The sequence below is a fragment of the Seriola lalandi genome, unplaced genomic scaffold (genome assembly GCF_002814215.2).
Source record: "Seriola lalandi dorsalis isolate HSWRI2012SDOR001 ecotype SW California unplaced genomic scaffold, Sedor1 jcf7180002054850, whole genome shotgun sequence".
Lineage (NCBI taxonomy): Eukaryota > Metazoa > Chordata > Actinopteri > Carangiformes > Carangidae > Seriola > Seriola lalandi.
The window spans coordinates 377,263-402,841 of NW_019525403.1; the positions used below are offsets into that span (position 1 = coordinate 377,263).

At 42.0% G+C, this 25,579-nt stretch overlaps 1 protein-coding gene across 8 annotated transcripts in view; it reads right to left on the reverse strand.

Annotated features, from left to right (window-relative positions):
* LOC111670337 (collagen alpha-1(XVIII) chain-like) overlaps window positions 1-25,579 on the reverse strand; it is a 41,430-nt gene that overhangs the window by 8,198 nt on the left and 7,653 nt on the right. For 2 of the 8 annotated variants that reach the window (XM_023427013.2, XM_087179533.1), the window contains exons 1-21: window positions 18,704-19,265; window positions 8,671-9,212; window positions 7,127-7,207; window positions 6,990-7,049; window positions 6,030-6,105; window positions 5,444-5,503; window positions 4,026-4,168; window positions 3,918-3,935; window positions 3,455-3,661; window positions 3,346-3,372; window positions 3,200-3,262; window positions 3,021-3,104; window positions 2,885-2,935; window positions 2,353-2,493; window positions 2,162-2,215; window positions 1,898-1,942; window positions 1,723-1,791; window positions 1,215-1,346; window positions 675-740; window positions 562-588; window positions 87-185 (exon numbers count right to left, since the gene is read on the reverse strand). In XM_023427013.2, the coding sequence (XP_023282781.2) occupies window positions 87-185; window positions 562-588; window positions 675-740; window positions 1,215-1,346; window positions 1,723-1,791; window positions 1,898-1,942; window positions 2,162-2,215; window positions 2,353-2,493; window positions 2,885-2,935; window positions 3,021-3,104; window positions 3,200-3,262; window positions 3,346-3,372; window positions 3,455-3,661; window positions 3,918-3,935; window positions 4,026-4,168; window positions 5,444-5,503; window positions 6,030-6,105; window positions 6,990-7,049; window positions 7,127-7,207; window positions 8,671-9,212; window positions 18,704-19,196 (2,538 nt within the window). In that variant the 5' untranslated portion in view covers window positions 19,197-19,265. The other 6 variants (XM_087179538.1, XM_087179536.1, XM_087179539.1 and 3 more) reach the window with 6 other exon arrangements.

Here is a 25,579-nt window from a genome sequence, read left to right on the forward strand (position 1 = left end):
ACTATCAAAAAAGTTGAAAATAGTTGATTTGTGTATTTCTATAAGAAGCAATTAAGCAACAAATCCCAGTTTATCCATCTACACACCGACTGTCCAGGGAACCCGTCAACGCCTGGGATCCCAGCTGGTCCTCTTGGTCCCTCCGCTCCCTTGTCTCCATGGCTACCTGGCAGACCAGGCTTACCCTGGAAATCATAATTGTGTGATATCACTACAGTCCCGTTCAGATTTTGACAGATAGATTTTCATCCTGGCAGCTTTTTACTTTGTTAAATTGACAAAATGAGACGTCAGACTTGTTTTGTGTGTTTTGTTTGTGCTGAGAAGAGGAGACGATGCCTGTGAGGTAAGGAGAGTTTAAAGATAAAAATGAATGCATAGAAAGTTGACAAAAATCTACCAAAAATAGTGGTTTATCTTTTTATTTTCCTTTTGGTTTAATACATATACTAAAAATGGAAGTAGGCTTATTTAACTACTGTTATTCAAGTGCCGAACATAAAGAGATGGAGCGACTGTGAGACTAACAACACTAAGCCTTACAGACTCTGTAGTACTTACAGGTAGACCTGCGATACCAGCAGGACCCTGGAAGACACGACACAGGGAAACGTAGGTTAGTACATGTGCTATGAAGATGAGGACAGGGAGGTCATGTATGGGTGAATGGCTACCTGTGGTCCAGGTGGGCCGCTGACTCCAGGCAAGCCACTGATCGACTCGTATCCATCATGGTCACCCTGTGAGGAGGACAGACGTACAAACAGTCCAGGGTTTGTGTATCTTCACCTGAGCATGATGGACTTTCTTTGCGTTTAAACTTGTTGAATCCCTGATCTAAAACTGGCTTACTTTTCATAATACTGAGAGGATAAATGACAGTGTTATCAGTTAAATATCTGGACCAGGACTGGAATTTGAGCTGATTGGATGAGTGGTATTCTCAGTTTTGATTCTTTATATGCATTTATTTCACATGGCTCCCAATGGGATTAAATATAGTTTGGTAAATGATTCATAAGGTTTTTTTTCAATCAATTTGGTAAATATTTGGTATATTTTAGGGTCACTTCCTTCCAGCCAAAAGCTACATTTTAAACAATTTTGTGTCTTTATTTGGTGAGGCCAAAATTAATATTATTTTAACCATAAAATTCACATTACTTGTTTTAGGTACACCTGATGATCCAGATTTTGAAGAAACCTCTACTCACATGTCCAACACGGTAAGGTGGTCCCGGTGGTCCTGGAGGTCCTGGAGGTCCAACTGGTCCCATCGGACCTGGAAGCCCTGCAAGCCCTGTCTGCCCTGGTTGACCAACCTGTCCTGGGTCACCCTGAGAACCCTGAGGTGGGCAGGAAAAGGTGTGGACGTTTTGAGTTAGAGAGAAATACCTGTGAGAATACCTGCAGCAGAAAGATGAAAAGGTGGCATGCGAGAGAGACACATGCAGAGAAAACCGGAGGTTCAGCAGAGTTAAGAGATCTGTTCAAATTATTAGATACAGTGAGATGTTATACTCTGAAAAGCAAAAGCAAGCTGCTGAATATCGAATTAAACCATAGAAGAAAAGTCTTTGTCCTGTTAGGAACATACAGTCTGAAGGATGCAGGTTAAATCATCAGGAACTGGAATCACTCACAAGTCATTAGGTTGAAATAGAAACTGGTAAAAACTCAGGAAAGGGAAAGGAAACCACCAAAGCAGAGGCCCCCCAGTACCTGCGACCCGTTGGATGGAGTAAAGTAAGAGAACAGGCCGGTGAAAAAGTTGGAGCCTTGTGTGTCTCGCTAGAGGAGAAAGAGAATCTATCTGGATGCACCCGCCACAAATTCATCCTTGATTCATAACGTTCATGTTTGTACAGACAAGTTTTAAAATTGAGACTGAACTCACCTTTTCTCCAGCTGCTCCTGGAAGCCCGAGCTCAGCGCAGTCACCCTGGAGCAAAAACAGATTCATACACTTCGTCACACAATATCTCAACAACAAGTAAATGAATTGAAAGTATGTTCATGGTTTCCAGAGGAATAATCCTGGTGAAACTGAAAGTATAAAGTCAGGTCAACCTAAAGACGGGAAGCTTATATCTGCTCAAAAAAATAACACCACATGTTTTATTTGTATCTGTGAGAAATATTCAGCAGGTTACATCCTCACCTTCTGTCCTCTGACTCCGGCTTGACCAGGTACACCAGGTGGACCTGGGGGGCCCTAAAACAGCAGACACAAAATGTAAACTCAAGTGTTTTTCACTTTTTCACAATCCTACAAAAGTAAATAAGTAATAAAGAATATTTTAAGTCTGTAAGTAATCCACAGTCACAGTCAGACAAAATAAAAATACTCACTGGCAGACCAGGTACTCCATCTTGTCCAGGTGGTCCAGGGGGTCCAAAGGCTATGGGACCATTGGGTCCCAGTGCCACTGAATTACCAGGGATCCCGGGAGGGCCAGGAGGACCTGGGACACCGGGAGGACCGCGGGGACCCTGGATAACAAATCAACCCAGTTAACTTTTGATGACATTAAATGTGTTTAAAAAAGCAGATTCAGATGCAGATCCAGATTCAGGATTCTCAGGCAGAAGTATTTATGGTAAACTTTGCACCAAGTTCTTAACTAATTAATATTCATGTGTCTGGTGTTTCCCTCTAATTAACTCATCCTTGGCAAGAACTATGTTTGGGCAGTATTATCTAAGTTTATGCTTTTCTCTACATCCTTATCTGTAAGACCTTGGTTACCCCAGCAATGGAGGATTAAGGTGTCATAACAACAACCAAACAGTAACCCATTATCTAACACAGTGAAGGTCTCCACAAGCTGAACTGTGGGAAAGTGAGTGAGGCCTAGAAGAACCAGATGAACATTAAACATACCCGGATTTTGTCCAGGTCTGGGAATCCAGAGCCCTCCATGTCAACAAACGTCTATTGAAACAAACATTGAAGAAAACACAGTGAGAAATGTATCTTGAAAACTGAAATACTGAAAGAAAAGGAAGTGTGGACGTACTGGGCGATCACCAGTGCCAGGTCCGGGAGGTCCTGGTGGACCTGGGGGTCCTCTAGGTCCTGGTTGACCCTCTCCACGGTCGCCCTGCAAAGATCCAGAGGCCACACGTTATCACACTGAATGAAGCCTTGCGATATAATATATTACAATACTCCATCTTCATCCACTCTGTTATACACCTTTTGGCCTTTGGCACCAAGTGTTCCTGGATTTCCTGGGGGACCTTGTGGACCAGCTGGGCCCTGAACATGGGAGTACAAGAACAAAATTATGTTTTTCAAATTATTCAGAAAGAAATATTTCACTTATTAAATAAAATACTTACAGCTTTTCCGTCCTCTCCTGGGTCACCCTGAAAGATAGACAGTCAGTGAGAAACATGAATCTAAAACACCATTCAACATGTCTGGAGATCAGGATTTCTCTCCACTCACAGGCTCTCCATCAGCTCCTGGAGGTCCTTTGGCGCCGTCCAACCCTGGCGATCCTGGAGGTCCGGGGGGTCCAGCCACCTGCTGCACAACAGAGCCATCCCCGAGTCGGACCACCTCAGCTGCAGGGCCGGGAGGGCCAGGGGGCCCGGGAGGCCCCTGAGCACCACTTTCTCCTTTATTTCCAGGGTATCCAAAGCCAGAACTTCCCTGGTGAAGACAGAGAAAAATAACTGTAACATTTACCAGCTCTTTTGGAAAAGTTGTCTTAGTAGAATTTTTAGTTCTAGTTAAAATTAGGGTTTTAATAATTTTGATACAATGTCTGCTGGTCAGATTAGACACCTGCCCCTGTAACATGAACTACAGGCAAGTGCAGTTACTTCGCTTGCTGTTTGTTTACTTCGTCATACAGGCGATGAACAACACTGTAGTCCACAGGTTCAGACAGGCACAGTGAACATACCTTTGCACCTTTTTCACCCTGAAAAATACAAAAAGACAAATTACTGTGTCAATCATATGTCACTCATGTGTGTAGCAGGTGATGTAGCTGAACGTAACATTCATTTACCTTCTCTCCTCGTCCTCCGCCCTGAGAGGAGACACCAGAGCCAAAGCTGGACCCTGATTCTCCCTTTGGTCCTGCGGGGCCTTCGTCCCCCTTTGACCCTTTGTCTCCTCTGTCACCTTTCTCACCTTTAGCACCATTGGGACCTGAAGGACGTGTCACATGACGTGAGTTAGGAGCAACATCACTGAGCCAAGCTTCAGTTCACCATGCAGATGTGCCACCACCATCACCATGACACTCAAACTCAAAACTATAAAATATAAAGAAGCACCTCTTCATGAAAGAGAATAAAGGGTCAAACAGCAACGATCACAATTAGACAGTGCAAAGGAAAAAAAGTGCAAAAGCAAAACAAACACGTCTGTAATGAAACAAACTGAGGAGATGGTGTTTTCTCATCAGACTCAGGTTGTACAGAAGGTTTGTCTTCCACCACCTGGTGGAGCTGATGATGTAGTGTGAAGCAGTGCAGCAGTGACCTCTGTCCAGCAGAGGGCGTTGCATGATTTATAATTCATAATTCTCCCATGTGACTGTTACTGGATCTGCTCCATGTGTCCTATAGATGCAACAGAGGTGGACAACAATTCTATATGTATATTTCCATGTTCCTGTCAGTGATTTGTTTTGTTTTGTTTTCATAATTTGAATGTAGGAAGCTCCAAGTTCATAAAAATAAATAGACACAAAGTATAACCGCCCTCTGTTTAAGTCTGTCAGTTCTTCTCTTATAAACCATCACTGACAACTGAGACAACCTATAACATTTAACCCTTTGTGTTTGGTGGAGCCTTGCATTTACATTATATTCCTATGTTTAGTAAAGCCTGAAGAAGAGGAACCGGAGATTGTAGATTCATTAAGGAAAAGTGAGAATGATGAGTTATTTTATTAATTCATTATTTGTTTGGTGTGAGTGTTCTGATAAGTATGTTGTATATAGTATATATTCACTGTATGTATATACTGAATGTAGTTTTTCATTTCCAACTCTAGAAGATAAGAGAACCCATCTTTGCTGTGATCATCTGATTAAACACATTTCATTTAGAAACATGCAACATATTAGCACAAAACTGAAACAATTAAAACTAGGAAACAAGGCAGGACCCACTTCATGGCCATCATCATGTCAGGTTTGTATTTAACAAAACAAATCTGCCATTTTTCAAATTACCACAAACCCAATGCCAAAGGGGACAAAAACATACGGAGCAGGTTGCATTGAACTTTCTTGCAGGACAACTCTTGTTCAATAGTTTTGATTAACCACAGACAAACCTCCACCAACATGCTCACAGCTCCATCAGCAGTGCTCATCCTACACTCTGATAGGATGGCCACATGTTGATTAATCCTAATCTCAATCTGCATCTCTGACAGCCATAATCAGAATCCTTTTGCCCCCTGCGACCCACCTCTTGGGCCTGGTGATCCAGGCCGGCCGTAGTCCACCGATGGCTGCTGATACCTGACATCTGAAGTCAACACAAACACAACTTTATCTGCTGCTCAGAGGCTGCATGAGGCCTTCAAGTGTTGGCTCATAGAGCGGGAAATGTAGAGCCTTGTTAATGTCTGTCTGAATGATTTGTTAGAGGTGATGTAGGACTGTCTAATGTCTTAATCTACTCATGTGGGCTCTTTGAAGGAGATTTTTTTTTTTTAGCCAAACTCCAGATTTCCTTTCACCTTGTGAGCAACTTCAACCTACTGGTCTACTTCTTTAATTTCCCCACTGGAGGGAGCTAAAGAGTTTCCAGTGGCACTCCTGAAACGCTGCAGTAAAACTCCCCACACTCTCAGGTCCAGACAAGCACCTTTATGCACATACTTCTGGATAAAAGCAAAGATGTTTCCTTGGCTGTGGCTGCTGTGTGATTAAAAACTTCCATTACAGCTTTCCGCACTGTGTTTACTGTGATCAACGTCTTGGCAGGCACACACTCAAGATTTACAGTTACAGGAGGTGATTCTAATGTCGTTAACAAAGACTTATTTTACCTGTCTCCTTCACTCTGGTTCCCTGTGAGGATGTGAGTGGGGGCTCAGGTACTGGACGGGAGGGGGCGGGGGTGGTCTGGAAAGTAGAATAGTAGAACAGTTGAAAACATCTGCAGGCACTGTCTCCTTCACTCATTTAGAAAAATCCAAACAATCATTTTTACACAGAAACTGCTTAATCTGCTTTATCTTTAGCTAATATTTGACATGCAACTAAGTTGTATTTAACTGAAATTCATCAAAAAGCTGCATGTGACACTGCTGCAATGCATTGCTGTTTCAATTTTTCTGAGCTGAGTGAAATAATAAGTCCTTCAGAGCTGCAGTAAAAAGTTTGTACATGTGCTTCTGATTATGTTTAAAATGTTTAATGTGACAGCGAAGTTCTAAATCAGACTGATTCTTTCTAGGTCTAACAGCTGTAAAGGCAGATAATGCAGTTTATCAATTGTACAGTGACAAAAACTACACTGACTGGACAATTAATGAAGAAATAAAACATACAAATCCATTTCAATTCCACTTTTTGTGGCAGGTTTTATATGAAACCCAGTCAAACTGTGATTAAAAATGTTTAACGTGATCCACACAAATACTACACAACATTATATCTGTGACTAAAGACCCTAGTGTGGATCAAACTCCTAAAATCCTACAATTCCAAAAATTAAAATTCACCCACACCTCCTCCTAAATGCCGCATCTGTCACACCCCACCACCAGTTTTGGAGAGGCCCCTCCAGAGCCACAGAAGACATCATGTAACTGCAGCATTCCTCATGATGAGTAAACTGAGCTTCATGTGTGAAATCAGTGGAGTAACTCCGGTGAATCACCACAACAATTTTTTTTTTCACAGTCACACTGACCTAGGATTTCACTCCTGCACCATCATATCAAATGTCTGCAGGGTTCATGTGGAGCAGGTTTTAAATGTGAATGAAGTGAAGACAAACTGACCCTCACGGTGTGTCCCGTCTCTCTCCTCTCGCCGTCACCGCTACCAAAGTCTCCAGAGGCCTGAGAGACATGGAGAAAAAGGATGTTACACACAATACTGCGTACTTTGACTGAAACACTCAAACACTAACACTCACAGCGTCGGAGTCGTCTTCGTCATCACACAGGCGCTCAGCTGCCTGAGGGTCTCCCACCACTTTCAGCTCTGCCATCTCCCCCTAAAAAAAACACACACAAACATACACACACACACAGATACACACACATATACACACACAGACACACACTCACGAAATGAATGCATTTTATTTTACTGTGATGACAATCAGTCATGAATTCAACTTCCTCTCAAACCTCCAAGGAGCTGGAAAATATGAGAGAAGTGACTCATGCAGAGGAGAGTATTGTCAGCTGCCTCTGCCACTCTTTCTTGAGATGAGCCTGGATTCTGGCTCTTAAACCTGATACAGGCAGTTTGGAGTCCAGGTGGACTTTATGAGGCTTGACAAGTGAATAGCTGACAACAGAGACCAGTTTGTGCCGATGGAAAACTTTGTTTGGATGAATTAGTCAGAAAAAGTCAAAGGATGCAGCTAAAAATGGGACAGTTTAAACTTTGACATGAATTAAATCAATTTCTTGTCACATGTGGTCACAGAATGGGTGAAAGCTGAAGGTCAGAGGTCAAAGGTGAGAGAAGTCAAGTGATACATTTACAAGGAAGAGGAGGGTTAGGTCTGCCCTTCCTGCCGCCAGTGACCCAGAGACAAACCTGCCGTGAGGTGCCACAGGGAGATATTAGAGAGATCCGATCCCACCAAGAGGTCACACTTCCACATAGAAGCACACACACACGCACGCACACACGTACGCACGCACGCACGCACGCACGCACGCACGCACGCACATATGCATGTACGCACGCACGCACGCACATATGCACGTACGCACGCACACAGACACACCTGCTCTTTTAGCACACAGTGTATTATCCTGACATTTCCAGGTCCCGTGGGTGACATTCGGGGGAGGATTCATTGCTGTTTGTTCATCACATTTCTATCAGAAATGTGATGAACAAACATCTCTTCAGCACTTGAGCATTTCCTCTGCTGGTACCCTGGAGTTTATGGTCAGAAAATAAATTAACTTCTCTCCCAAAGTGCAGTGTATAAAAAAAAAAAGTACTGCAGTGTAAAAGTGATCGTTCATATATAATGTAAGATCAGTGCAGTCTATCAGTTTGTATCAGACATGTTTCATTTAAAGTTTGACAGGTCTTGTTCCATTTTAAAGTATTTGATTTAACTGCTGATCCATCACTAGTAAAAAACTAGACCAGAGGTTTTTAAAGTCTGACTGCGAGTTGTGCCCTGTTCTTACAGCTTACAGTTGTTTATATTTTGGCATTAAAAGTGTGCAGAATTATCTATTAGCAGTTCCTGTTTGCAGTGTTAATTTGGCTGTATGATCAGTTGTCACTGACTTATTTTATTAGTGAATTATTTTAATACTGATTTCTAAGTAGGTTTACTTGGTGCTGTTGTAGTACAGGTATAAGTTTGAAAAATGTATTATCATCAAGGTAAAAACAACCCGTTGATATTTTTAAGGTGAATGTAAATCCACTTGTTTAGATTCAACACTTTATTTGTATATTTATCTTTAATTTAGACATTACCTGGAACTTGTCAGCATCGGCTCCTCCTGCCTGACCCACAAAGATCCCCGCCCCTGCGTCAAACTCCATGGGGTCCGGGGAGCGCTCAAACCGCACCACACGAGGCTCAGAGTCGCAGCCCAGGTAGAAGGTAACCTGCTCCTCAAACACAGACAGCGAGAACCGACTCCAGGTGTCCATCATGCTTGGCACGTCAAAGCTGACCGCCTCGTACGAAGCCTCAGAGTCGGGTTCGGTGTAGAAGAACTGCAACTTCTGACGGCCGGACTGCACCTCACTGAGCTTGACGCCGACGTACATGAGCCTCTGCGGCCCGTCAGTGATGGAGAAGAGGACGGAGGCGGCGGGAGTGGAGGGCTTGATGTGGAAGAGGAGGGAGAAGTGGCGGTAGAAAGGGTTGGGGACGTGGACCAGAGCTGGCTGGCCCGACACCGCCGCAGGTGTGAAGACATAGGCGGTCTCCCCCCTCGGCCCATACGCCCTGGTGATGTCAGCTGGTGGAGGGTCTCCGATCAGCTGGAGCAAGGTGATGCCACTTTCCTCTGCAAGAGGAGAGGGACAGGAAGTTAAGACTTAGAGTCTGAAGTGCAGCTGGAAACAAAAAAATATGGCAAATCCGACTAGGAAAGTCACTTTTTTCTAGATTTTGATTTTTTTTAGAATTTGATTTGTCACCAAAGCACAAAGAATCAAAATCACTTTGATGTCTGTGCAAAAAAAGGTTGTAGGAGCTGATGAGGAGCACTTGAAGGCAAGGTCCAAAGAGAGAGTCAGTCTGAAGCACAGAAATGATCAGCAAATCACAAGTTCTTTTGGTGTTATAGAGCACAACATCTGAGTGGCCAGTCTATAGTAACACCCTGTACATCCCCAGGAGGTACCGTATGTCTTTAATTGTGGTTACATTAAGTTGTTTCTTTTGACTGAAGGACTGAAGCTTGAAGACGAAATACCGGTTAGGATTTGTTAATATTTACTTAAAATCCAAATGTTTTGCAGTTTGCTGCAGTTTGGGAATCTGCTTTAAATGAGTCATCGACTCAAACAGCTGAACCACGAGAAGTGGCTCTGGGACACAACCAAACCACACTGATGATCCAGGCCAAATAACAAACCACAGATTGAGTCAGTGACCGCTGCGTACTCCACACCTCGTATTATACATGAAACTGTGTCAATTTCTGCATGTTTCTGAAGCAGAACATTCGACAGTGATGCCGCTTCATGCAGAGACCGGCCTGGTGTGAGAAAGTAAGCGAGTTTCAACTTTTGTCTCTCGCTCTGTTTTTCATTCAACACCTTTTGTCACATTTTTGCATGTGCAAACAGGAGCGGCATGGATGCCTTTGAGAGGAGAGAGTGCACTGTTACTGTTGTGTATTTGTGCCTTTAGATGTGGTTGGACACCACGTACAAACTGCATTTCTTCACTTTCCCTCAAATGACAAAAGAAAAAGAAAGTGCTCCACTGGAACTACTTCAACAGCATTCATGTTGTTTTTTTTATGAAAATGACTTTTTAAATGCTGAAAGCACGAAAAAAATTAATCCAAACCCCATGCAAACATCCAATACCAGTGGTTTTCCAATTCTTGCTGTCCTCAGCATCTGTGCATAACTACAGTATAGTTAAGGTTAGGGAAAGATCATGGTTATGGCAAATGAACTGTGATAAGAAGGGGTTAGAGTCAGGCAACTTAAACATTTAGTCAATAATCAGGAAAGACTGTGGCTGTAGTTTAAAAGAAAAAGTCAGCAAATTCCTGCAGGCATCCAATTACTGCACGTCGCTACATAATGGGCGCCCGGTAAATAGCAAGGTGCAGAATCATCCAATATGAACCTTAATTCCCATGATACTCTGGAGACATCTCTAAAGTATCTGGACAAGTAAAACCAAAACAACCTGCATGAATCAATGCCACTAGAGATATGTAAGATCAGTTTGTGTTTGGTTTTGGGTGAGCTGAAGCTTTAAATCAAACAACTGACTGACTGACTGGGTGGTTTAAATAATGCTGGACTCCAGTTATATAATGTTTCTACATTTATGCTACAGTGTGTGTGAAACTTGAGGATTCCGTCAAATTATTTCAGTTCCCATAGACTAAAATAACCCAGAGGGAAAAGGAGCAGAGATGTGTATAAGAGACAGGAGCTGACCACAACGCACAATCAGTGCATTAAAGGGTCACAGAGGTCCGTGGTCGTGGGGGTTTCCCCGAGTTTCTCAATGATGTGAAAGCATCCAACACAGCTTGTTAAGTGTTCAGTCAAAGAGGGTAAAGGAAGGGGTAACTCAGAGAAAGGCAGCACCACCGCAAGATAAAAAATGACGATGGCTCATTATTGCCAAGTATCAAACAGCAAATAATTAGCTGCTAAACTCAATCTCATCTCTGGGTTAACATATTTTCCAGATTGAAACAAACACACTATGGCTGCTGTTATTTGTATTATAAATTAATTTTGTTGATTATTTTCACAAATTAACTGATTAATTGTTCAATAAAATGTCTGAAAATAATAAAAAATGCCAAATCTGAACTCAACAGCCAGAAAACCTTCTCTGTTATTAATAAAATGTGTAGCTGAATAATATTTCCCAAACTTATACGTGTTTTGTCTTTGGAGTGTGTTGTTCACCTTCTAGGAAAGTCACATTGTGTTGAGCAACACTGCCGTGGAAAGTTATTTATGGGACAACCAGTTCATAACCAAGTGCACATCTGCGATCGCCAGATCAACGCTGGCAGGGAGTAATCCCCACACATGTTCTTACACACAAACACACAATCACACACACACACACACACACACACACACACACACACACACACACACACAGTCAGTGCTGCATGAATGGTGTGCGTTGTGTTGCCTCGACCTGCACGGCCACAGCTAAGCCTGGATCCTGAGGGATTTCGTCCAATTGGTGCTGGACCTGGGCGCGCCGGGTGGTCAACTTCCCACTGACAGCACCTGCTATTGGTTAATCTCACACTGACACAGCTGTTGCAGCTGTTGTACAGAATGGGTCAGATTATGTATGTGGAATTTATTTTTTTGATAATGATAAATGTTTCTAACTTTTATTCAAGGACGGCTTCTTGAACATTATTTTCTCAAGCCAAGTTCCGCTTTAATTTGACCCACATCTGGACGCCATCCAGTCCGACCACTGGTCTCCCATTAAACAGCCATTCAGGCAGCGACAGTTGAGGCTCCCATGAACATGAGCAACGTCTGCCAACTATTCTTTCAGTCCAGTAACAGTGAGGTTACATTACAACCACACACACTTTTCTAATTTCTGTATCAGAGCTGCAATCTCTGTCTCAAAATTTAATCATGGTTTTCCTGTGAAACTAATTGCAAAGTAAAGCATGTACCAGAGGTTCCCAACCTGGGGGCTGCACATGGGGGGTCATAATATTAAACTTAGTGAGACCATTTATTTATTTTTAAGCTGTCCCGTAATCTTCATCATTTTATAACAAATCCCTTTAACTCTTCAAATAAAATAAATAAACAGGTCACTTTTTGGCAAGTCGACGTGTCTCGGTTTTAAGAGTGCTCCAACGATTCGACATGTTACTTCTATAGCATTATCGGACTCACGATGAAATCGATGCAGCAGAACCAGAGATATCATCTCTCACTTCTGTCCAACTCAACACCCCAAGATTTCTTTTTATCATTCACACAACTTATTTCACATGTGCGGCAGGACAGCAACACCTGTAAACAGACTTTAATGTGTAAAGTTTTATGGGGTCACAAGCTGAACAGGTTGGGGACCACTGCTGCTCTCAAAGAAAATCATGGTCTTCTAAATGTTATTATCTTTAGTTTATCATGTCATTTTCATCATCATTTTCTTTCCTTCCAAAAAAAAGCAGTGTAAGCACCACCTGCCGCCACTACAACATTAAAATGCTGCTTTGACATGAACGCCTCAGCAGTAATACAACTACATGGTTTGGGCTCCGTATTATACTTATACAGAATTGTGCCTGAACGTGTTAAAAGAGTGTTTTTGGTGAACGCTGAACTGAACGTATCGGTGTGAGCGTGAAGAAGCAGCCAAGAAACATCAGAAGAAGAAGAACTGTGAGTTTAGGGACCTAAAGTTTACATTGCATCTACAGTATCGGTTCCTTTACTGCACCTCTTCTCTTTCACTCATTGTAATAATACATGTATATAGAGCTGGATTCCATTTGTAATTCCTGCTTTATGACACACAGTTTAAGTGGTTTTTCTTGGCTTTTAAAAGAAAATGTCTGTTATTCTATAGTAGTTTACAGTAATGATGGAGGTTAGGGATGGATGGATAGGAGGAGGAGGAGCTTCTACTCGTTTTAAATGTCTGTATACCTTTGGTCACATTGTGCAACCTTACACTGACCATTAGAAGCTGCCTTCAAGTCCGTAATCAGCTGACAAATGGAAGCTGGCACGACAGCCCAACGTGGGAAACCATCATCATGTTCACCCAGATGTCTGCTGATGGCTTCCTGCCCTGCTTCTGTCTCCTCTCTGACTCCCTCTCTCCATTCTAACAGCAGCCATTGTATGGAGGAACAACATACAGCAATGTTTCACAGTCTTGACGACATGGGCAAGTAAAAATATGACCTCATGTATTCTGTTACAGAGGATTACTGAAGTGCCATGTCTGTATTTTCCAGCCATGGAGAAGAAAAGATACTGCCAGTGAAGAGAGGCACAGACGGACAGATGGATGGACAGAGGCAGGGAGGAAGTGCGTGTCAGATGTCCATGGGAAAGTGGACCATGAGGGACTCTAGTAGGATGAAGGAAGACAGATATTCAGTCCCAAAAGCCTGCACGGACTCAACATGCCAGTTAAAACAGGCTGAAATGTCATTGTGGAACTAATGGACTCCTACAGAGGTTTAGGGGGGTGAAGCGTCTCCCCTGGGGTAAGAGAAGCTGTTTCGCTGGAGGCTAAGCTAAACATTAAGACAAGAGGCCTAAAAAAAATGACAATTTCTTTTAAAATCTGCACTAGGGCAGATTTTATTTCAACAAGTACAAACACAACCATCTTATCGAGTTAAATCTGAACCCTTTAAGACCATGAGCACTGGCCCAAATCAAACTCAGAAAAAACATGGAAAATGCCTTTTTAATTTACCACAGCCCAAGGAAAGGTCTTGTTTTATTTAAACTCAAAGATATTAAGAAGACTATCAGACACTATATGATGAATAAAAGCAGCAAAATCTCAGTGAGTTTGTTGTAGCTCTACTTTTTCTACATGATTTTTAGGAGGAATATCAGTCTGACAGGAGATACATAACTCAATACAATAGATATAATACTACTACTAATAATAATACAATCTAAGTACTTGTATTTACAGTAAATTTATATCATAAGTACAGTGTTCTTTAAGGATTTATTCATAACCTATTAAAACCCTGCTACTGACTGAGCAGTAAACGCTTTATTTCCTCGGTGTGGGAGCTTGAGCTTTTATTTAGAAGGAGGGTCGACTTTTCTATCCGTCTCTGCCAGGTACGTTTTGTTGTATCCTAGTTAAAATCCTGAGCCAAATATTTTATTAAAAATGAATAAAATACATATAAAAGGACATCCCAATGTCACAGCATCTTTATGTTAACGTTTTAAAAGCATGCACAGGAACATAATCAGTTATGTAAGTGCCAAGGTCGTTGGTAACAGCTTTGTGAATATGAAGGAATCTACCTCTATACATTTTATATAATACATATTTTACAGAGAAAAACAACACAAGAATCAGAAGTGACACAGGAACAAACAGTCTTCTCATAAAAAAGCCTGAAATTAAAGAAACTACAGTTATTTCAGTTGCACTTTCCTGAAATGTCCCTCTGCACAAAATCAATGCCTACTCATTCCTCATCTATAATTACACAAAAACACATGTTCTGTGTGAGCAATCTGAGTCTTTTTGTTTTGGTGCATGCAAAATGTTCAAGAACATTACACCATTATCAAAGTATGCCTCAACAAGAGCTTACTTTACCTCCATCTGAGAGCTGCAGCCCTTATTTGGAGAAGTAAGCGCTGTAATAACAAACCAATTAAAGTGTGAATCAGAAGTATTTAAACAGTTCAGACAGTCTGCACCTTAAAACAAGTTAAGAGCCTCTAAACCCCCCCCCCCCCAGCTGTGGTTCTGCCCTCCTGGGACCTCACCAACTGAACTTCACACGTCTGAGAAGCAAAGTGGCATCAGTTAACACTTCAAACGGAGGCGACGCAGCTGCCACACACTCAGACTTTAATCCATGTTTAAATAAGCTGAGAGCTGAGAGCCAATTAATGCTGACTGATGGAGGATCAGTGCCGAGCTCAGATCACATCAGATGGACTTCTTTCTTTTCTTAGAGTATCACTATCTGAAATTGTCTGGTTTCTTGGCTGCGGTCCAATTCAAATATCTCACCAAGAGAGCTGCAATAGGTAGCACTGATTTTTCAGACACATCAGCAGCTTTGTTTTCCTTTTTAATACTTTATCTTCAACATCCTTTTTTTCCAAACATGAAACCACCCAGTAAAAATACTTTAAAGCTACACTTTGAAACGTTTACCTTTGTGGACAGTTCTATATCTTCTGCTTTGCTGCGACTTCACATACGAACTGCTGTTTTGTTTTCAGGAGAAGATCAGAGAGAAAGACTTGACCCCATGAGCCAGTTTAACCAGTTTAACCCTGCAGACACTGTTTATGCAAGTGAAGGACTTTGCATTAAAATAGTTGATTAAATTAGCTAAATATATTATATATACCATTTTCATATTAATTCACGTAACTGGGTAATTTACTGTAGAAATGAAAGCATTATACTGACAAATATGTTGCAGGTAAATTGCTGTTAAATCAAAAATAAATGCAGAATCTTCCTATTTTTCCTAATTACAGAAAATATGAATTAATGTCATCAACAATAACTAGCTGGCAACCCAGCTGCCAGTGCTTTACTGTAACTTTTATATTTTATTCTTATCCTGAATTTCAGTTTCTAGTCAAGCTGGACAAATACTGGATCCTACATTTACCATAATGCATTTCAATTCTCGTAGTGAAATGCTTCCTGCCTGGTATTAACGTGTTTGAGAATCTGCACCCTCTCTTTCTTTCTGTTATTAATGTGTGATTCAAAGTCCAAGCTGAGAAAACCCTGACGACGTCACCAGGGTTATTTATTTCTCCACAGCCACAGAAGACATTAAGAAACTATTTTCACAAATGTATTAGTACAACTGATGTATAACAATCTGATCTTTTGTTTAAAATTGGTGGATTTTTGCTTTCTCTCATACTGTTTTCCACCATTGCTACTGTTGCTGCCAGAGCCACAACCAGCTCATCACCGACTGAAAAAAAACTTCATTTCAGGAAAACAGAGAGGACTCCATTTTAGACACTGGTTAATGATACATAATTGCTAATTGTGTTTTTGAGGAATACTGTGCACTGACTGTAAAGAGTGGGTAATTCCCCGTTAGCATAAAAGTCTCTCACACTTTGTTCCACTCTGCCCATCTTCTCATGCTCGACCAAACACTCAATTACCACTCATCAAGTGTAGCTGGTTTTGGAGGGTGGAGACGAATGGCTGTGCCCTCTGACCCCTGGCAGAGACTTGAGCCGCCCCGTCTCATCCCGGTCACAAGGCTCTCTTGTTACCGAGAGTGACACCGTTGCCCTGTCTCCCAAACCGACCGCACAATCGCCACACTCTTTCTACGCAGCGGGCCATTTTCCCACCCACGGTCGATATCATAAATGCCATCCTCAGCCCTCCCTCCCAGCCACAGATGGCCCAATTGTTTCCCCTTGAGAATGCTAAGACACCATTCGCCTCTAAATCCACACAGAATTCCACAACAGCTGATCAGAAATCGTGAAATATGATGACAAGGAAATAACCCAGGACAGAAGTGCGTGACCGGCCTGCAGGAGTAGGACGTGACGAGAGTAGCGAAGGGATTATTGCCGAACTGGACTGATGCTGTATGTGGGAAAGCACTGATTCTCTTGTCCGGCCAAGAGAACAGAGCGTAAAGAAAGTGATAACCGGTAAATGCAACACATGGGACTAAAACATCTAACCTGGATTCCCTGAGAAGCTTACGGGACGTGAAACATCTGATCCCTCCCTTTTCTTTTTTTTTTCCTTTTTGTGTGGGTTAATGACTGAGGTAGCCTGCACAGGTTTTTGGAAATTCACACCCAGTAAAAACGGTCTAATGACAAGTGCGGTGACGTTTCACATCCTGTACTGCAGGTGCAGTGAATGTAAAAACTTAAAAAGCCAGTTTCACTACATCTGATAATAATAATAATAATAATAATAATAATAATAATAATTCATGGAAAAACAAAAAAAATCTTCACCACACTGTTATGTAGCTGTGAGCATACATATCTGTATGTTGGAGTTTTCTACATTTTAGCTTTAAGTACAGTTTATGTCTGAGTTCAAAGGTTATCCAAACAACAACCCTACATGTGGCACATGTAAAGTAACAAACCTCTCTCCCACTTAAACCCAGAACATTTACATTAAATATTCCTGTGGGAAAACGCATGATAAAGACGGTTTAATGCAGCAAAGTTTAAACTGTTAACCCCCAAAAGACGACTCCATACTGTAAACTTTATGACGTCACTAAAAGGCTGGACAAGGGAGCACTTCCTGTCTTAAGGGAAATGTGGATACCATATGTATTTAATACGCTTTTCTCAATATAAATGAGCCAGGAAGTGCTTGACAACATGTAGAGGCAATATAATATATCTAATATAATATATCATGTAAATGTTATGCATGATCAAAAGTAAGAAAAGGCTGCGACTGTTTCCACAGAACCTGTAACATTGCTGACCATTGCTGACTGAGCACACAAAAACGATGCTTTTGCAGATGCAGTTTTGCACGAGCGCGACATGCACCCTGCAACAGGGACGTGAGCTTAGGCGTTGCGTCATGCACTGTCGTGCTGATGAACCTGCTTTGGACGTGCGGGGAACAGGGAGTGACACCACACAGCAGGAGCAGCAACAACTGCAATGACCATAACAAGTGTTTCTGCATGTTTAAACCCATTGAATGCTGATTGTTACTTTACGCTGCTGGCAGATACCTGCTTGAGTTAAGGCTTTCATCACAGTGAACGTCATGTTTGCTTTTATTTTTGTGCTTTTACTACAACTTGTTTGTGTGTGTGGCCTTTATTCTCCAATATGACTACTTTGACATATTACTTATTTTTCTATATCAATTTAACATTTATAGTGCTGTAAGTATCACTGAAGTAAAGTATGTAAATGCTCAACCTGTTGTCTTTTTTTCTTCTCCTGCAGACGCTTCTTTCTGCTCGATTTACTGTCTTTACATCTTGTTTATAGATGCATTTCATATGAATTCTTAAAGCTTGTGGCAAGAAAGAAAAGAGACTTTTGTTGCCCCGAGTTTGTCCTGAAGAAAGGACGAACTCGGGGAAGGGGAGGAGGCACTGCCTTAAAGGCTTAAGTCAGGTATCGAAAGTCTCAGAAAACACACTTGCAGTCTTGCTCAGCCAGATGTGCACTGATGTTGTTATTTTTGGTTGGGTATAAAGGTGAATCCCCCTGCCCGGAGGTGGATATATTTTGTATACATCTGTATACGCATCACTTAATCTCTGAATCTGCACTTACAAATGCAGCAACACACCAATAATGCCACTTTGACAACAATAAAAGCAGGTATGACGTTCACCATAATGGATAGAAGCCTTTCAATCATTTAAAACACTATAGTATGCTGTGAAAAATCATCAGCTGTAATGTCAATAATTTCTTTGCAAAGGGCAAAATCATGTTCAGAGTGAATCATGGGAAGGGAAAGATGATGTTAGATAGTGTTTTACCAAAGCAAACATTGACACACACAGACCAACGCTGACAGGACATCGGATTCAAAATGTATCTCCACACAGGATACATTCTAACCCGCCGGGGTTACCTTTCTGGTTACTAAATGACACACATGCAGGACGCCCTCGCTCCTGCGCTCTCTCAGGCAGGAGGCCACACTCCACCGGGAGACGCCCGTTCTCCAGGGAAGCCCAGCAGCTGTCCCGCAGGACGTGGCAGAAGCTGCGACAGGGCAGGGGCGGGGGAGCAAGGGGAGAAGGGCACCCAGGCGCCAGCAGGAGGCAGAGGAACCACTCTGTGCCGTGGTGACACCCCACCCTAGTTAGCCACGCCCACTCCTTGAGGAACGCCCCCACCTCTTCCACAGATGTGTGGTTGAAAAAGTTGGGCAGCGTAAGAAACTTTGGCTGTTTGCCTGAGCAAATGGGCCAATCAGAGGGCGTGGGGAGACATGGCGGGTCAGACGCATTGATGTGAAGAGTCCCATTCATATTAAAAACATCGGCGGTTAAATTGATAGACAGGACTTTATCGCCTCTCAAGACCGTCACCAATTCTACATTTGACTCAAGATCAGCCATGGACCCTGATCCTGAACCAGATGCATTCTCTGCATTCACCCCAGACCCTTCCTCCACCCTCTCCCCTCTGAAACTGTCTGTATTACCCGTCTTGTTAGGGTTAGCGCTCTCCACCTTCTCTGTCAGGCCTCCATTAGTAGTCCCGGTGGTTGGGGTCGCGTCCCACACATCCACAAACTTACGAATTCCCGTGGCCATGTTGATAATTTCTTCCCCAACCCCGGACAAGTTGTCATCCTCCTCTTCATCCGTCTTCTTTGTGCCATTGGGTGTCGTGGTGGCACCTGTTGTTCCTGTTGCTCCTGTTGCCGCCGTCTCTGTTGGGATTTCTGTGGTGGGTTCTGGATCTGAGAACCACAACCAGGCCTCCAAGCTCCCAGCGCAGAGAACCAAGAGAAGCACCCACGTCTGGATCTTCAACATGCTGCTGGCTCCTGCAACAGTCCTCAAAGTGTCTCAGGGTGCAGCAGCACTCCACACAGCCCTCTCACTGTTCCCCCAAAGCTCCACCTGTTAACCAGCCGCTCAACAGTCGGATCCAGGCTGCTCGAGGGTCACTGAGAATCCGCTGAGTGAAAGCAGAGACATAAGAACCCTGCTCACACTCACAGACCCTCCCTCTAGAGCTCCCAGTGCATGGCTGCTAAAAAAAAACAAAAAACACTTACACGCACAGGGGGGAGACCCAAGTGTGGGGGCAGGCTTGTTACACTGATGCTGGAAGTCATTGGTTACTCACAGTTGCCCCAACGCACACTTAAACTCCTCCCCTGTGTGAGTTGATGAGTGGCTCCCCTAAGAGCTTTTCTGCAGCATGGAGAAGAAGCCACAGTGACACACCCATCCTGCATAGAAATAACCTCAAGAAATATGGAGTTTTTTAAATATGTTGTGACCATAATAAACAGGTTTTCTCCTCTTTTTGTTCAAAGACTGAAATTCCAAGCTGCCATGCACATTGAAGTGGGCAGGAATCCTTGAGCAAAACACTGAGCTGCAAAAAGCTCAGTCGTCAGAAAGAGAAGCACAAAGTTCACAGCAGCTTTTTAGGCAAGAAATCCATAAAGAAGTGTCACAGTCTTATCCTTTTCTGCAGGATGTTGTATCAACCCCTGACCATCCGGTTGTAAGCACATAAAAAACAAAAGATTCTCCAAACTCCTGTAGCACAGTCACTTAAAGGATTAGTCTGACACAGTTGTTTTCTTGCTTCCTTTCTTGTTTTCTTTTCATGAGTTGATGAGGAGATCGATACCACACTCAGTAGGTGCATTACACATGGAGGTTTCTGTTCCAGTCTTTATGCAAGTCCATCACTGACAGAAAACTTTAGTTTACTTTAATTTACTTCATTTCCCACTTCTCTGCTGTCATCCAGCAGCAGTGCCATCACTTCCCCTCATGTACCAAATATCTTGTGATCACTGTTTCTTTCCATAGTAAATGACCTAACATTTATGTAATCTACAGCAGACCTTAGTTTACAATTACAAATATTACAATAAAGCTTTTTCTTGTTCCATACCATTTTTACAGAAGCATTATAAAAAAATTGGAAAAACAACTTTTAATAACAGTTAAAGTCAATTTCAGTTGCTGATTAGTTGATAAAAAATAATCATTTTGGTCACTTTCTAAGCAAAAATATAAAATATTTGTTTTTTTTCCAGCTTTTTTTTCCAGCTTCTGGCTTCTCAAACGTGAGGATTTGATACTTATACTAATAATCAGCAGATGAATCAATAGTTGTAGCCCTATGGTTGTTCAGAGTGTGGGGGTTGGCGCAACACGAGTGTGCAAGATGAATCTAACAGCAAAATAAATACAGAGGGAGAAAACACAGACTTATAATGTGTAGTTTTATCTCTCCAGGCAACTAAAAACTAACAACATGCACCTGAGCTGAGGGGACACAAGCACACCTGCATTTGTATTAAAGGCTCACAATCAACAAAGGTTGGAAACCACTGGACTAATGGACACAGCAGCTGACAGGCTACCATGACACGGAGAGGATATCTAGCTAAAACTGACACTCGCATCAAGAAATGAGCTGTTTCAGAAAAGCACAAAAGGAAGTCGTGCTCAGTTACACAACGCTGCTGACACGTACGTCTGATTTACTGTTTCAAAGAGAGCAAAAACCAAAACAGCCACATGTGATATTGTAGTGCTTCAGACTCAACTTTCTGTTTCTCTTTGATGTGTTCTGTGGTGATTAATAGCTTAGTGATAAAAGACAAAAGTAACACAAGTGTGAAAAGATGAAGTTGAGACGGGCGAAGAGGAGTGAGGGATGAATGAAAGACAGCAGCTGAGGACGAGAGGCAGCCAGGGAGGGCGGATCTGACTGGATCGATGTCTTATTAAGCTGTTCCCCCGCGGGAACCACTCCATTGCCTCATTGTATTAAATCCTCGGAAGATGTACCACATCCAGGTTCTCACAGATGGGCGATAAGGGGAGTAGGGATCCGGGCACACCCCTCTTCTCCCAGGCTGCCTCCTCCACATGGCCCTGAGTGCCCCCATCATCCAGCTACCCGCCTCATCTGCCAAGCTAGGACGTCCAGCTGTTACACATTCCAGTCCTCAGACCTCCCACACCCACGCTGCATGACATGTGGAGGATTGGAAACTGCCACTTCTTGATCATTTCTGCATTCGTACAACAACACTACTGCTGTCAACGTATTTGCCCGGCTCATTGGGGAGTGTGTGAAAGTCAGCTGTCACAGATACAGCAAATGAGATTAAGAGTTTTGGCTCAGAGGTCAGAAATGACAAAACAGAGCTTTTCTTCTGAGCTTGATTCAGGCAAACTTTTTACATTTACCCCAAAACAAAGTCCATTCTCAACAATTACATTTTCAGTTCAAGTAGAATCACCAAAACTGGACATTAATGAGTTTCAACTGGTATATATTGCAGTTCCACCTGCTCTATATTATATCGTACAGGTATTATAGGCAGATATGTTTAACTCTATTACATACTTAAATAATACATCCTCATTTAGTTATATATTTTGTACTGACAATATGAATCAAAATAACTGCAGGTGTCAAATACATTAAAAAGTAGAACATTTCTTTATGAAATGTGGTGGAGCAGAAGGAAAAACAGTGGAACACACTGTAACAAATAATAATAAAAAAAAGCTCATGTGCCTCAGTCTTGCAGTAATTACCAAAAGCAATTAGAGAGCCTGTGTTTAGTGGGTAAAAAGCTAGATTTCCTGTGCAGGAGTGTTTCTTTTTTTGGTGAAGCTGATCCTGCCCAGAGATTTCTTTGTTTCCTTTTTCACAATAGAAGAAATGTCAATGTCTAAATGTCAGAAACTGGTAGTTTATGAAGTTTATGTTGATATTTATGACATAAAAAGCATTTTCTTACTAATATAGAGCAAAAATATAAAAGAAAACATCTTTTGTTTTTACAGATCTGGACAGACTTTTTTCCTTCACACATGATCTTCCTATATGTTGTGCTCATGTTCAACACACTAGTCAATACATCTGCACAAATGCCCTGCAGACTCTCCCACATGCATGTCCACCCTCCCTCCATGTTTCCAGCACTTTTCATCACTATCAGCTGTCAGCTACTCTGACCTGCACAGGGCCACGAGCAGGGTAAGTAAACACACCACAGCATTATGCTTCAGTGAGTCACTGAATGTCAGTTTATGAAGCCACCTGGTGCTTTCCATGTGGAGTACTATGCACTCACATATACGCATACACATGCAATTATATACAGTACATTCCAGCGGCATCTCGCGTACTACAGCTGTATATAAAAGCTCTAGTGGGGATGTGTCTGCTTACAGAAAATAGTTCCTCCTGAAGCAGTAAGATGCCAGCAGTTTGTGACTTTTGTGCATTTTTCACTTTCTCTCAACCTGCTTCTGCCCCCATAAGTGAGTGTTTATATTTCTCAGAATGCCTTTCAATAACCCCTGGAAAATGTGCATGGCCTGAACATGTTGATTTTATTTTGGAAGGAAACCCTTGGGACATTTTCTGTTCCTTTTTAAAATGATTATTATTTCCAAAAAAGCCTCTACCGACAGCATGCACTACATTTAAATGAACAATTAAAGGTTTTGGGGAATACTGGCTTTCTAATGTAACATGTTAGTCCTCTGGGATTTTGTACCTTCAGGCAGAAGATAAGATAAGATAAACTAACCGCCTCCTGGCTGCAGCTTAATATTTACTCTACAGACATATTAACCTTCTCATCTAACTCTCAGCAAAGATGTGAATAAACTTATTTTCCAAAAACTTTTTCTTCATTTTTTCCCTTAACTGGAGCTAAAGGGGTCTTGTCCAAACCATAAAAAACAGCCCTACTTACAGGGATGTCCAAATACGTTTGGCCATGCATAGATGGAGAAATTGATAGATTGTGGAAGAGGTTTAAGTCTTAACACTGAGGGAGAGAGGGAGAGAAAAAAAACAGCAAAATATAGAGGAGTGTATAAATTACAGCTGTGCTAAATTACCAGACTAAATCCCCCCAACCTCAACTAATCGCCATGGCAACAAGATCCCTCCTGACCTGTGAGACTGTCAAGAGACTCGTGTTAGAGAGATTAGTTGAGTATTTCTTGGGTTTGAAAAGATTAAATGTCCATGTTTGGATAGTGTCTCCGTCTGACACATAGACTGTAAATAAAAAGGTCTGACAGTGAAGAGGAAGCACAGAGTTCATACCTGTCACCAGCACATACTCACACTGTGATTAGTTGCATTTATATCTGTACAACTGCATCACGGTGACAGTAATTGCACAGACCACCAACTTAAAGGTGGACATACTTTTATAGCTGTAGTTGTTGGTAACAAGACCAAAACACACCGAAATGCTCAATAAATTGGCTGTGAGACAAAGTGTCCAAATAGTTTTGGCCATGTAGTAAATTGCAGTACCTCCATGAACCAGCAGATGGCAGCAGCACAGAGGCCACAGGGGTCAGATCTATTGTAAGTGACTGTATTTATCACTGGTTTCAATCGTGAATACAGGAAGGCTGATGTTTATTACACAAGTTTTAAACATTTCTTATTCTCTCACCAGGAAGTCAACAGTTAATAAAATCTGCATGCATTTTCCTACCATCAACTCTTTGATTTCATTGCCTTTGTATACTGTAAGCTATGGTTATCCGTGTTTTCTTGCAGCTGGAAACAACATGTGGATGTGCAGAGACAAAATGTGACTGAAAATCAGCTTAAACTGACGCACTCTTTATTGTAAATGTGAAATTCTACAAGAACCGAAAACCATGAATTGCTTTAATCTAATCCTGACACCACAAGTGAAGTATTTTCATACACAAACACAGAATGGAAATGAAAATTCATCAACAAGCACAGAAAATTTGCAAAAACCTTTTTGGAAAAATCCTTGTAACTCCTGTTTTAGTCATTGTGTTTATGCTATGAGTCAAAAAAGTGCCAATAATGTATGCACTTTACAAACTAAAAACCTCACTGTCGACTGAGCTAAAACCTGCACTTCCTGGTTCCTGCTGCGCTGACAGTGGATAGAAGAAGTTTGTGGTGCAGTGAAGATGCCACAATAAATAAATGAACACATAAATAAAGATAAAATGCTGCTATCTGTGTTTAAATGTGATGTCACAGTTGATGTCTCACAGTATTACAACCTAGAGATCTTCCTGTCAGCGCTGTAAATCACTGATTGCTCCAGTTATCAAATTACTCAAATTCTTCAAAGCGAAGAAGCAAGAAAAAAAAAAGAAAGAAAAAAAAGTTCCCCGTGGGGCATCTTGGCAGAAGCTCTGCAGAAATCAACACCCATGACACTCCACTCTCCACCCTCCTCCTCCTACTCAGTCCTTACACCCTGTGGTATGTCGAAGTGGGTTTCTGGCATGGACAAAAGCAGGGCATTTCCAGACAAGAGGGTGTGAGACGGTTCACGGCTGTCCCCTATCAAGCGTCAATGCTCAATTCATTGAGCAACACGGGAGCTTGAAGACAAGACAGTCGGCTCCTTGTGTGGAGAATCCTTATCGCTGAATGAGGACGCTTGTTGCTGTAGTAAAAATGAAGGAACGGGGTGTGTTGCGGTGAATCTGGTGGCTTCTTTTCAATGTGAGAAAAAGTTGTTCCAGCAAGAGATGAACAGACGCCTCCTCAAATGAAATGATTGACAGGAGACAATTAAAAGCAATTATGGAGGTTTTTAAGTGATTATAGGTAATTTTAGTTCTGTGTTGACAAAATCAAAATGGTTTAACAGACGCGATCCTGACACAGCCATCTTTTCTCAGCCCCTCAGTTGATCTCACCTGTCAGATGTGCATGTTTTCAGCATAAGCCTGAAGAAACGTGACATTCAAGTCAAGTG